This window comes from Mercenaria mercenaria, chromosome 14 (assembly GCF_021730395.1).
Source record: "Mercenaria mercenaria strain notata chromosome 14, MADL_Memer_1, whole genome shotgun sequence".
In the NCBI taxonomy this organism is placed as follows: Eukaryota; Metazoa; Mollusca; class Bivalvia; order Venerida; family Veneridae; genus Mercenaria; species Mercenaria mercenaria.
In genome coordinates, this window is record NC_069374.1 from 67,846,349 (window position 1) to 67,861,284 (window position 14,936).

Consider the following 14,936-nt stretch of genomic DNA (forward strand, 5'->3'; position numbering starts at 1 on the left):
CTAACACATTACGACATAAGAATTGTAAATATCAAAAGTCAAGTCTACTGGTAGATTTGCAAGATATTGTAAGTTAAGCTCTGACTGGCTAGCGAAAGGGTCGTCAGAACGAGGCTATGAATAGGTCGTTGTCAGATCCTATGCGTAGCGTAATAGGAGATGTACTTTAGTCAGATTGGTGGTTCTACCCAAGTGCCCGCTCGTGATGAAATAATGCACGGAGGGACACCTGGGGTCTTTCTCCACCATCAAAGCTGGAAAGTCGCCATATGACCTATAAATGTGTCGGTGCGACGTTAACAAAACAAACAAACGAACAGTTTCACTCGCGGCTGCGTCACTCGTGAAAATATTGCATATATTTCGATCTTACGCTAAAACAAATAAATATTCTCTCTACATATATGCAGAAAAGTCTATTTCGAATACGTTCTAAAATACACACTATGTTCATTTCTTTTAAACGAGTTATGTTACAATGACCAAACTTTTGTTCTCCGTTTTTAAATGCGGTCTTCGTAATTATGTATACTACACATCTACATGTAAATATGTCTCGTTTGACCAAAGTGTTTTCTTTCAAACTAAATTACTTTGTTGGTACCATTTTTGTTGCATTTGTATGAAAAAGAGACTGTTATTCAATATATCGGAAATATATATATTAAACGTTATTAAAATCCATACTTATACAAAGTGATACTGGAAAAATGTTACAATGGACTGTTATTATCATTATTTTTTTTATTAGTATAATGATGACAATAATAATGATAACTAAATCTTGAATATGTCGTTCTAAATGTAGATATCAAAGGATAGGCCTGAGTCATAGGCGTAGGAGCAAGGGGGGTGGGGGGCAGCGGGGGCCAGGCCCCCGCAAAGCTAGGAGAGGGGTGGCCAACTATAGTTTGCTCCCCCTCCCCCCCCCCCACCCCCAATATTTTGGAAAAGAGATATAACTTGCAGACCAATATAACATTTACTTAGCATCATATAGATCTAATTCTTTTCAATCTGATTTCTGATTTGCATTTCCCTTGTATTCTGACTTGTCTCTTTCCGTAGTGTGAGTACTGAAATCTGTGCGCGCCACCCCAAGGATTGTTTGTCTACATTTTATAAAAATAATATATCATTGAGCGCAATCACTGCAGTTCCGGTTTGAGCGTCTGCAAAATCTATGTAACTATTAAGCCTGTTTACGCATGTAAACGTTATGTTTTTGGAGTTTTTTTTGTTTTTCATTGTCCATTCAAGTGAAATGATATTTCCACAACTTTATATCACAGTTAGACAAATGCAGCGCTAATTGATTGTATGTCCAGGGCTTCAACAGAATGTAAAGAAAATGAACAATACATAATATGACTGATTAAGACAGTTCACTGCCTAGGTGTATGAGTATCATCAGAATAACTCAATGATTGCTAAAACATAGAGGCTTGAGGGGGCCTATGGCCCATTTGACCCCTGTACAAGGCTTTGAGGCTTTGTCATGTATAATGCACCGGGGATACCTTGCCGCACCCCACCCCCTCCTTCGAAAAGGTTTGCCCCCCCCCCCACAAGTTAAACTCGCTCCTACGCCCATGTGAGTGATATATTGTTTCGCATAAGAACGAAAAACTCGGGTTATTCTGCAATAAATCACACTTTGGAACTTATTATTTCGATTCTAACACGACAAACTAGTATCAAAAGTGTTAGAAAAAAATGGTAACTACTTTTTGCGACCGTGCTACGCGCCTGGATCGGATGACGTCATTGCACGCGAGTGGTTTATTGCAGAATAACCCGAGTTAGTGTTTGAAATTATTTTTTGTCCAATGGCATTGCAGTATTTTTCAAATTATCGGGAAATTTATTTTGGTAAATCAGCGTTTACTTCCAGTCGTTTACTAACCCGGTAAGTCACATACTTTTAACATCCGCGACTCTCTATGAAACTAGGGGCCTTACAATGTTCAAATGTTACGCAGATTGGGAAATTCATTTCCTTTTAATGAAAAATTGTAACAATTAAAAAAACAACAACAAAAAAAAACCAAATGAATGTCTACTTACGTGCCAATAGATCTACATGTAATTAATTTCCAAGAGAATAATCTCAATCGGACAATTACAAATGAAAAATACTTGTTGTATCTAGTCCAAAATGACTACAATGGAAGAGTGGCACACGTAAAAAAAGAATCATGTTTAGTTACCTTCACAGCGCAACAGTTACAGAAACTATATAACTATTGAATTTAAAACAGGTCAACTACACTGTTAGAGTAAACCCTTGGAGAGAAAATACCAAGGTCCCTACTAAGGGGTAGAACCCCGGACATTATGATCCGTAGGCGGACACTCTAACCACGTCGCTAAAGGGTTAACCCAACAGCTAAGCTGTCGGAAGTGGCCTATAAGCCTACTACCACAAAACTGTCAACTGTGAAAGAGTCTGAAATATTTATACTTCAAAGATCATTTACGTCCCGTCATTTTTAATAATGACCGGATTCTTTACACAGTTAGGAACAATAATCACTAACGCATCATTCATGAAATTGTTAAGTGGCACAACTGGTTGATCCGTTTCCGGCATCTCGGAGATTTGTTCGACTTCACGACGGGAACTTTATCATTGCCGTCGGCGCGTTAACTGGTAATTCAATTTCAGTTGTTTTTTTAATCCGGCTCCAGAGCACCGCTGTTATATCATTCAAAATCAAGCAGATCGAAGCTCAACTCCATGTCTTTCTCGTTTTCATTCATAATTGTTGCAGTATTCGGTACTGGAAATGACCATGTTCCTAGTGATAACATCAGCTATTCTACATGTATAACTAATTTGATCGCCTTGAAAGATAGGTTTAACTCTACCAGGTAATCAGGTACACAGCGCGTATTTCTGTAGGCGGAGCTTAAATTTGTAAACAAAAAATAATTTCAAACACTACTGTATAGTATTTATTAGTAAGCATTTATCAAATTAAATTGGTCGCGCGGCTGCGCCGCGCCAGACCAATTTAATTTGATAAATGCTTACTAATAAACACTAACCTATACATAGATTTTGCTCTACATGTATGTAGGTTATTTGCTGGTCGTGTTAGAATAAGTTATATTTTCTGGTCCTTTGGGATCATGGAGTCCATTCAACATATATGTAATAGAGTTCCCCTTCTCAATCAAACTGATTCTGCTATTATTCTTCTTGGTTGCATTCTTTGCTACCAATGAATCTTTTTACAGATTTTATTATGTTCTATATTTTTACTGTCTCAAGATGTTTTACTGTTAAAACGATATATCATTGAAATTTTAAAATCCATATTCTACAGAGTTTTATGTTATTCATTATATCACTGGACAGTGGGTATAATGCATGGATAGACACAGCAAGCCAAAGCGCAAACTCACGGAAGAAGTCAGAATACCTTATCATTTATTTTTACCAAAACTCATTTTAACTAATTTACAATAATTTGTTTCAGTGCGTGAGTTAATCTTCGACTGCATATAGCTATACTATTTACAAATTGAAAAAAATGACTAAGTGGAAAAAGGCCGCGACTGTATTTTAAGAGAATTTATCAGGCGAAATAAGCCTTATTACTCCTAATTAGGATTAACTAACTCCTTATTAACACTTTGTATCCCTTAATTAGGACTAAGTTGAGACTTGCTATTTCCTATTTGGACTTAGTAACTGCCCAATCAGAAGGACGTTTTACTTTTGCAGTTCATAAGCCGTTATCGAAATGGATAGTAAGTCCAAATTACGAGTTATTTAATCATCAACATAAGATATTTTATCCTGTTAGTGAAAGAGAGTCCTTATAACGGAGATAATTTGATCTTATCCCGTTATATTTATTTCAAGTAACAGTAGCTGAACATTTATGGCAAAATGAATTAACCATTTTTGTACGATCTTTTTGGTTATTATAATATTGACTGTGAATTAAAGATGATCTGTGAATCAAAACGGGTTACAAAAAGCTACCTTTATGAGTATTAATACAAATCAATTTCCAAACCTTTCCTTTAAATACGTCATATTTGTCACATCAATATATTAGTGAAGATAATCCTATACGTACCCTGAAAACAACGAGATCACCGCGTCCTACTATTTGACCTTTAGAATAAATGTCGTGCATGTAGAGTTTAATTAAAACGCTTTTGCATTGCAACAACACGAAATATATTTTATATGAGCAAGGTGTTTCATATAGAATATAGACAATGGATAACAGTACTATTTCAATTCGTGATGCTAAACCCGAGGACTGTGATCAAATCATCACACTTATACAGGTATTTGAATATGCATGTGTATTTACAATCTTTACTTGTACATGTATGCGTTTAAACATTACGCTCAATATAAATATGAATATCTGTGTGTATCATTTTCAATACACGACTTAAACTTGTAGTTGGGAGCCCCTACGTTGAGACAGGGTATAAACTACATTAACAATGACAGTCATTAAGGTTCACGTAAAGTGCTTTGGAACTGCCCCTCGGGTTAATTTTTGTTTTATTTCTTTTACGCCGCATGGTTTTGGTATTTCATAAAATGTATACAATAAGAAGTAGTATCTTAAAAAGAAGTTATCTTATATCACATGTACTTTAACTGTTCGCATTCTGTTTTATTGAAAATATCAAACTCCTTTTTCTTTCTAATGTATTTATCATAGGCTGAATCTTTATTGTCAATATAAATCTATGACAAATGCAGTGCAATAGCTCTTATTTTCATGACATTCATTAGGCAAAATTTGTTGATTGAATTTATACATAATACCAAGATATCTAGGTTGAGCAACCACGATTCATCTAACATGTATCAAACGCACATTGAACACAGATAAGTGTAAATGAACATTTGTTACATTTCGAACAAATCCATTACTTAATTTAAACGTGATTAACTACCTTTCAATGTTTAGGGAGGCGTTTGTTTTCCGTGACAATTTAGTAAAAAACATTTGGTCTGAGGTAATTTCGTCCTCCACCTCTGATTCATGTGGAAAAGCGGAGAACATGTTAGTACCGTTGCAGAATTCAGGAAAACAGGCTAGGTGAACTGCCCGCCTTGGCATAACTGAAATACAGCTGAAAAACGCAAAACAAACAAACAAAAAAGAGAGTTACATACCATTGAGTTGAGTTCGAGGCCAGGAGCGTGTTTTCACGAAGCCTATAAACGTAGACTTTAGGTGTAAGGTATTTCATCAACAACATCTTACATTGATTCATTAAATTGTTCATGCTTTTCTCATTACTGCTTGGCCTAGGGTGAAATAATACACATTTGTGAAGCTCTACATAAGAAACTTTACTGTCAGATTATTTTTGTTTAAAGAACGAATATCCTCCAAACAGTAATTTGTCATTGAATAACATAATTGTTTGGAGTTCAGATGCGAATGAATTATATACAAGCTGTGTGCATCTAAACAACAAATGGCGATTTATTCAAGTAAAAATATCTTTGTTAGAGATATATAATTTTTATTTTAACACGGTCTCACTTTGACAACATCCAGGAAATGTTTTGCCTGTTTTGTGGTGGTTTCTTTTTCAACTCGCCGCTATGACGTTTTGACGCTTTGACATAATAATTGTGACGTACAAACAGTGATTTGTGATAATAACACAAAATCTCAGCCTTGTTTCTTTAATAGAAAAATCACTCGGGTCCTCTTAGCATATAATTTATTGTTAATGCATAAAAAATAAGATAATCACTCGGGTTCTCTTAGAAATGCGTAAAAATTAGTAATGGTCACAATAATGCACTGGATATTTAATTTCTGATATTAAAGCTGTATATAGTCTGTATATTTGTCTTATACTAATGGTAAAACAATTTTTTCTACCTAACAGATATGTGTTCTTCTAAACATATACACATTGTCTTTCGAACCAGCATCTGTTCCGTAATATATCAAACTCACACTAAAAAGCTTTAGCTGTTGTATCCCCTGATTGCAGTGCAGTAAAATTATTCGAAGTCAATGCAAGAGTTAGGAACATCCGTCTATCTGCCCATGAGAAAAAATGGTAGTCACCCGTTCACGTACGTTAAATAGAATATTCCTGTTTGATGCTCACCGGGCTTTGGCGAGCTTAAACTGCTCATTTATCTTTCCAAATAAATGTGTTTTTTTCTAATATTCTGTCAACAGAATTAAAATATGTTAATTTTGGATTTTACAATATCCTTTAAATACACTTATAATTGGAAATTGATATCGCTTCAACATTTTAGGAGTTGGCAAATTTTGCGAACATGCCTAATGGCCCAAAACTTAGTGCAGATGTACTACGGAAAGACGGCTTTGGTGAGGAGAAGATGTTTAGATGTTTGGTTGCATGTGATGGTGACTGTCTTGTTGCATACGCTTTATATTTCTTCAATTATTCAACGTGGGAAGGTGTTAATTTGTACCTAGAAGATTTGTACGTGACACCGGCCTATAGACATAGAGGAATCGGTACCAAGTTATGGCGCAAAGTCGCTCAAGTCGCTGTTGACCGGAAGTGCAACAGACTAGATTGGGTATGCTTGGGTTGGAATAAACAATCTATAGAATTTTATAAATCAAAAGGCTCTGTAAATCTTACGTTGGATGAAGATTGGAACTTGTTTAGACTAAGTGGAGATAACCTTCGTGCATTTGCGAACAATAGTCAGTAAAAGCTTTTGATTTAAATAAAAAAGACGGATATAGGCTAATGTTTTAGAGCACACGCTACTAACACTTCAATTTGAAAATAGTTTGTAACATTTAATTGTGTAATATATAAGCTTAAGAACTTCTTTGAGACTCTAGTTCTGTCCATTGTTTTCTTGTTTAGGGCAAAGGAATTATTTTAACTATTGATCTTATGCCGCTTTTCATGGAATTGCACTTTGTGTATCTTTGAAGGTTGCATGTGCACCGCCGTATGAATACATCTGCGAGTGTCTCTAAATCATATTATGGTTCTTATAACATGTGTAAATGTTGAGTACTGTTCAACCCGGAGCTAAAGGGCTTGGACGGTAGCCTGAATTTCCACTACCGTCCATGAGCAGGCTCAATCAAACCGAGCCTGCAGCATTTTCGTTTATGTCGTGTTGGGCGACCTGTGGTTTTCCATTATTTATATTCTAATAAGTTTCCCATGCAAATATTTCATTCTTTATTTTGAATTGTAGCAGTGGTCATAAAAAAGAATCTCAAGTTAAAGCATGATATTAATGGAAAACACTGCGAAACACAAAGAGATATAAACAAAACCCGTGGGAACATCATCGTTATGTATCCATTGATTTTCCACCATATCAGGTAGATCATCCAGAGGTTGCAAAGCAGATACCCGATCACGTCCTGTGTTGTCAGTAGACAACCTGTCCTAAGTCATTCGTCCTCAACCTCTGAGTTATGTGGAGAAGTTCTAAGTTTCAAATAGGCAACAAGTCAGTGATGGTACATGTAGGGCTAACAGACTGACCAGTCAAACAAACACGTATCAATTAGTGATAATGACAATTCATTTCTTTCACCCAAGCATTTACCTTGAGATACAGAAAATAAAACAAATGCTTCATTATTTTCAACAGCAATTATACTTTTACATCGTTGATCTTAGAAACATTTGGAATTTTTATGGAAAAGAAAAGAAAAAAAAGAAAAATAAGAAATAGGCTTACTGGTTATGATTATTTTTTTCAAGCTGAGATGACGACATATCTTGTGAATGAGTCATAATTTTACCGTCCGAGCTCCCAAAGGTTTCAGTCAGATTTACGCAGAGTATATTGGAATAGGAATATAAGATTCTTTCACTAGCTGTAGGTGCAGATGGGAATATCTGGCTCGAGGATAACTGTTTAGGCGGTAATGAGGCTCCGCCGAGTTACCGCGTAAAAAGTTTCCCCGAGAGCCAGATATTTCCGTCTGCACCTACAGCCAGTGATCGAATCTTTTTCTTGCATACCAAATTCAAGATTGTTTTAAAAATAGAATCAATCGAACGACTTTCTTTTTAGAACTATTTCTTATAGTAGAGAATTTAAAACAAAGCGCGGGAAATCAACGTCCGAAAAAAGGAAAGACGGCATGACGTTTTAAAGACAAATGACAAAGCTTAGTTCCGGTTGTGTTTTATCAGTTGCAGCGTTACGTTATGAATTTGTGATAAAATAACGTTTCTGAATCGAGAACTATACTACCAGGAACAAAGAGGACCGGTATTGGATCTTTATTCCGTTTTATGAAATTAAATTGTAAATTAATCTTCTACATATATCTAGTTCGTAATACGTCATTAACAGCACGAGAGTAATTTACACCCCGTGATGTAAGATGGATTTTTTAAGCACGGTAAAAATACCGGAAATCACCGTCTGGTATGCAAGAATAAGCTATAGTGTTGTGCAGAACATATAGTATGATAGCATCAGTAAGCTGTGTAATTACACGTTTGTACATTAAAAACATGTATGTGACTTTCTTTTTCTTATCCGGATGGAAAACCTGATGGCTGTGAGGAACTTGCCAAAGTGATAAAGGAATAAAATCATTAGCTCGACTATTCATAGAACAGTAGAGCGAGCTATTGGACTCGCCCGTGCGTCGACGTCGGCGTCGGCGTCGGTGTCCCGCTGTGGTTAAGTTTTTGTATGTAAGGTGGTATCATAGTAACCACTTGTGAGAATGGATTGAAACTTCACACACCTATTTACAGTGATAAACTGACTTACAATGCACAGGTTCCATAACTCTATTTTGCTTTTATTTTACAAAATTAAGCCCCTTTTTCGACTTAGAAATGTTTGGTTAAGGTTTTGTATGTACGCTGGTATCTCAGTACTCACTAATGGGAATGGATTTAAACTTCACACACTTGTTCACTTGTTCACTGTCATGATCTGACATGCACTAAGCAGGTCTAATAATTGTACTTTGCATTTTTTTCAAAATTATGCCCCTTATTCAACTTGGCAGTTTTTTGGTTAAGTTTTTGTATGTAAGCTGGTATCCCAGTATCCACTAATGGGAAAGGATTGAAACTTCACACACTTGTTCACTGTCATGAGCTGACTTGCGGTGCAAAGGTTCAATAACTCTACTTTGCATTTTACAAAATTATGCCCCTTTTTTCAACATAGCAGTTTTTGGTTAAATTCTTATATTTAAGCTGGTATCTCAGTACCCACTAATGGGAATGAATTGAAACTTCACACTCTTGTCCACTGTCATGAGCTTATAAGCACTGTGCAGGTCCCATAACTCTGTTTTGAATTTTTACAAAATTATGCCCCTTTTTCGACTGTTGTTTCATCAGCTGACAAGGCTGTTGAATAGCCGAGCGTTCCTGTCCTCCGAAAGCTCTTGTTTTCTGTTTAATATCATAGTTTACATTGAATGTATTATTACATGCACCCACCAAATGCTTGTGATGTTTAGCTTGACTATATGAAGTATATGGAGAGCTAACCTACTCGCCCGACATCAGCATCCGCGACCACGTCCACATCTTAATTAAAGTTTTAATGCACTTTCACTTTTAAATTATCTCTGCTATTAATTGATGAATTTGCTTTAAATTTAACTTTGTTGTACCTTATAATAACACAGGGGCTTTAATTTGTACGTCGATATTTTAAGAATTATATTATCTTTTTACATAGAATGTCAACTTAACGTTTTGACGCACTTTCACTCTATTTCTGTTATTACGAAATTTAGATTTATAACAGTATTTTACATCAATACTAACATCATCTGATACACGTCTACATAACGCTTTCGGCAAAATGTCTCCTGTTAAATTGAACCGTCAAGAAAAGTGCAAACATCTTAGAAAGTCATTGCAAGATTCACGATAGAAACTTGACAGTCATTTTTGTGTCAGTTGATATTTTTCACCGAATATATTGCTGTTCTACCATTCGATTATGCGTCCAACTGCCTAATTTTGAAAGACTTTGATGGCGTTCATATCACTTTAGGCTTAACGTAAACTAAACTGGACAAGAAAACATGTTCTGTCCGAAGGAAAGCGGCCATTTAATATAATTTTTGCTCTTGAATACTCTTTCGTTCAAAAATCTGTAAAACTACCCAAATCTTATCTTGTTGAAGCATTACATGCTGGGATTGTTTGAGCAAAGTGTTTGGTACTGAGGTTATTTATAAACGCAATGTAATAAAAGGTTTGTGTACTTTCCTAGAACAAACTATTCAATCTTGCCCCAATGTTACGTCAATAACGTTAAAGAGGCACTGGATACGCCATGTGAGGCAAGTAAAATACACAATGCTATTTAACGGAGTCTTCTAAACTATTTTAAAAATTGCAGGAGTTTGCAGATTTTGGAGAAGCGCCGAATGGTCCTTCAATTACAGCAGACACGTTACGGAAAGATGGTTTTGGTGAGGAGAAAATGTTTAGGTGCTTTGTTGCTGCAGATGGCAACTGCCTCGTTGCATTTGCTTTGTATTTCTTCAACTATTCTACGTGGGAAGGAGTATACGTGTACCTGAATGATTTGTACGTTACACCATCTTACAGGAAAAGAGGGATTGGGACCCAGCTGATGCGTAAAGTTGCTCAAGTTGCTATTGACCGGAAGTGCACCAGATTGGACTGGCTCTGTTTAGGTGGGAATGAACAAGCTATAGAATTTTACAAATCGAAAGGTTCTGTCAACCTCACCACGGAAGAAGACTGGAATTTGTTTAGACTAAGTGGAGACAAACTGCATGCATTTGCAAATAATGTCTAGGATTGGGCATGGATTGCAAAATGATAATTGCCAAACTTTGGGAAAAAAGATAACGTGCAGTAACAGTATAGTTAATGAAATACGCAAAACAAACTTCAGATACTTAAACAAAATACAGCAGTGCAAGTGATGTCCTGGTAATGGATACGAAAACTTTGAAGAAAACATTCAAATACCGTTTATTCAGGGTCACTGACTAAATTTTAATTGACCTTCAATAGTGACATTGACCTTTGACCTATAAGCATAAGTTACGTACGAGCATAATCTACATATTGCCTCTGAACAGATGCCATGTTTTATGAATCTAGCTTAAATATTTTTTGAGTTCTCGCAGGATGCGGACGGGTAGATGGACGAACGGACGGAGGGAGGGCATACCTATAGTCTGCTCCGGCGTTCTTAATTTATTTTTCAATGTATTTGAACTATCATTATCTAAGATTGCTATCTATCAGCGTTACAGAGCTGACCATCATTAAAGGGTGGTATTTGACTTGTTTTTAAAAACCAAGGTGTTATAAGCGTTTTCTTACTTAGAGTAGAATTTAAAAATATTCATACTGACCAGTAACGTGCGTGTTATCGGGAAGGGAGACAACTCTGTTTATCATATACAAATTATCACCTCGTGATTATCTTTCTTGTTCTGTTAGCCCTTGGATAATTGAAAACAGACGAAAACACATCTAAATTCATATAAAATGAAAGTTTATTTACACACCCAACCGCCCTTCCCTATATTTGAGATACTTTTTGTGCTGTTTCTTTTATTTCTATTTTCATCTTTAACACAGGCGGTACGTATGACTGTTTGGACTGCGGATTCAACCTTCATTTGGACACGTACAATTTATTTAGTATTTTCTGTTAATTTACCATATTCTATTTTTTGTATGAACTAACTAAAATTAATTAGCGCTAATTTTAGTATGCGTAACTATACCTTCACTAAGCGCTAGTTTGAGCATCGAATTATTGTATTTTTTTATTTATTTTATTAATGTCTCATCACATGTACAGCATATATTAACTCACATAGTAAAACAACAATGTACATATGCCGCTTTATACAGAGCTATAAGAGACAGAATACATACATACATATTAACAATGTTCCAGATCTTTATATAAAACACGGACTTAAAACATCACTCTTTATAAAAAGGGGTGAATAGTTACACTAGACTGAAATAAACTAAAACCTAGTCACATTATGTACCAGAATTTATAAATATTGTTTTTAGAGTTCTTTAAAACGAACAAGGTACGGACGGTATTTACAGATAAGAAAATTATATCTATTTACAGAATAAAATACTTTTCCTACATTTTAAAATATAAAAGCAGGTTCCAGCAGTGTGTCTAGCTACTTCGTTATTGGAGAAAAGCCATATAAACTTATCAGAGTCGTTCATCTGTTCAAATGTGGCAAAAATATCTTTCGCAGCATTGTATAACTTATCTCTTAACTGCTTATATAACGGACAGTAAAGTATTACATGTTTTTCATCTTCCACACAATTCTTACAATGAAAACAAGTTCTTGCATTAACATCTAGGTTCTCATATCTACCAGTCTCCAATTTCAGTGGAGCTACCCCACATCGAAACTTTGCCATGGCACTTCTAAAATGAGACGGAATAGTAGATTTCACATAATCTTCTGTACACTGTAAAAACTGGTGTTTTGAAATTAAACACTTTTTAAAACACATTTCTGTTACACTTTTAAAACATGTTACCAGCTTAAACATGTTACGTGTTTTGGTGTAAAACACTAGTGTTTCCATAGGAAAACGCTAGTGTTACCCTATTAAACACCAATAAAACGCGTCACACGTTTTATTTCAAAACACGTAACACGTTTTATTTCAAAACACTTCTTTGTGGCACTTTTAAAACACCAAACACCTTCCGAAAACACCTCATGTGTTTTAATTCAAAACATGGAACGTTTTCATTCAGATTCCACAAATCACGACATGTTTTAATTCATAACACTTTTTGATTACAGTACCATAAAGTGGGTGGGGGAGGTAGCTAAACTTTAAAACAAATTATTTAACTATTGACTTAGTCACCCTGAAAAGTTAGATCTACATTGTCTCCGAACACGACACAACAATGGATATACCGTTAAATATGAAGCACATTATAGTAGAAACTATACATGCGATGAGATTTTCCAAAATATAAAAATAGCCTGAGCACTGCACTCGTCGTTCATGAACCGCCAAAAAATGTGAATCTCTGAATCAAAATCAACCGCTTACCTACAGTAAATTATCGCATAGATACTTAAACTTTATATTATATTTATGAAATATTTTATATAAGAAAAATAGTTTATAGCATTATTCACCATTTTCTTGTAACTAAACTTTCTATGACGTCAAAACATTTTAGAGATTATTTGGTGTACTCGATTTGCACACTACACTCACACCAGTAAAACAGTTGGCGTTTAAGTGTTTTGCACTTCCTCGAAACTCAGCTTGAAAATTTGTTTTTTTTTTCTGATTGTTTTGGTGCTTTGTTTCGTTTATGACAGTTTCAATTTGCTGCCTATCATACTACGACATTTCAATAACACCAATGATTTATGAAAAGAAAACGAACCGTCTTCAATTAAAACACTACCGTTTTACGTTCAGCGACTAAACATATGTAAAACACATAGTGTTTTGAGTAGAACAAGTGTGTTTAGATTAAAAACGGAGATATTTTGTTTTCGAACACCGGCAAAACGTGTTACACGTTCCCATTTTTTACAGTGTACCAAAATCACTTTTAAATAATCTATATGTCCGTAGTTTATTATTTCCATTACCCCTTTGTGATTCTACTTTATTCAATGCATCCTTCCATCCCTGAATCTCAACCTCTACCAATTTGTTTTCTACTGCTTTAACACAACTTTTAACATTTGGTGATGGCAAATCTTTGATGTGGGAAAGGTTCGTTTGTTCTAACATTTTACACATACGAAATACACTATTTTTACAGTTACGGGAAGATTCATTCTCAGCCCATAAAAATATTTTCTTATTGACACGATTATGAGTCATATTTTTAAAACGACAAAACTAACGAGTAACTGTACCCCATTGTTTAACCTTTGCTGGTATCCAACCCATTTCCCCATTAATTGCAGTATTTGGTGTATATTTGCCAACCCCAAGAAAATACCTCATTGCACGATTTTGTACAGCTTTAACACAAGAAAATTCTTTATCTCCCCAGATAGCTGCAGAGTAATTTAAGAATGGCCACACCATGGAGTCGTACAGTTTGGTGAAAGTAGAGAATTGGAAGCCAACAAAAGTTTAACTTTTAGATATTATCAGGCCTAAAGCATGGCCTGCAGATAAAGCTGCTGTCTTGGCCATTTCTGCATAATCCAAAAACTCACTGAGTAATACGCCTAGATATGTATACTTAGAAACTACCTTTAAACTATCTGTTCCCATTTTAAATACAAAATTTGTTACAGCTTTCTTATTTGGTCTAAAATGTACAATATTTGATTTGTCACAGTTTACCAACATATTATTATTATTACACCAAATATTTACCGTGTCCAACATATTGTATCTTTACTAAAAATTACTTTTAAGTGTGACTTTACTATGTGTATTTCTTGAGTTTGTCTAAAACATTATCTGATTTTTTTCATATACAAAAGTTATTTTGTTGATGAGAGAATAACTAATGTCAGTATTCAAAAAAAAAAAAAGACCTACTATAAAGTTTTAATAAACCATAATACATATACTGGGGTGTACGTATTAAAATGCGCCCCATGTGGTTCTGGGACGATCTGTGTATGAAAAGAATTGGAACCACTGCCTTACCCTTGCCTGATCGTAAGAATATATCATTTTCCTGAAAAAAAAAAACAACAAAAAAAACATTTAACGCAATTAGAAGGGAGGTAATCGGTAAATGGAACCAGATTGTGCATATTTGTCGCATTACCGTGATTAATGTGTTATAATATTGGTTAGTTACAGGTATCCAGGCACTCATGTATTTAGATTAAAAGTTTCGTGGTCTCAAAAAGAATAATTGAGTGGAATCATTCATGGCGATTTACCATTAAATAAATTGCACATTCTGACATAGCTGGATTTGGTTGCAAGTTAAA

General features: G+C 35.1%; 1 protein-coding gene across 2 annotated transcripts; it reads left to right on the plus strand.

Annotated features, from left to right (window-relative positions):
• The first annotated feature begins 3,887 nt into the window (after nt 1-3,887).
• Nucleotides 3,888-12,412, plus strand: LOC123527748 (thialysine N-epsilon-acetyltransferase-like). Of its 2 annotated transcripts, none has more exons than XM_053523789.1 (2): nt 3,888-4,311; nt 10,361-12,412. In XM_053523789.1, the coding sequence occupies exons 1-2, from the start codon at nt 4,240-4,242 to the stop codon at nt 10,784-10,786; spliced, it is 498 nt and encodes a 165-aa protein (XP_053379764.1). In that variant the 5' UTR covers nt 3,888-4,239; the 3' UTR covers nt 10,787-12,412. The 2 variants fall into 2 exon arrangements, with proteins under 2 accessions (XP_053379764.1, XP_045163340.2); XM_045307405.2 differs by lacking the exon at nt 10,361-12,412 and adding an exon at nt 6,278-8,315 and having other exon boundaries at nt 4,040-4,311.
• Nucleotides 12,413-14,936: the final 2,524 nt, after the last annotated feature.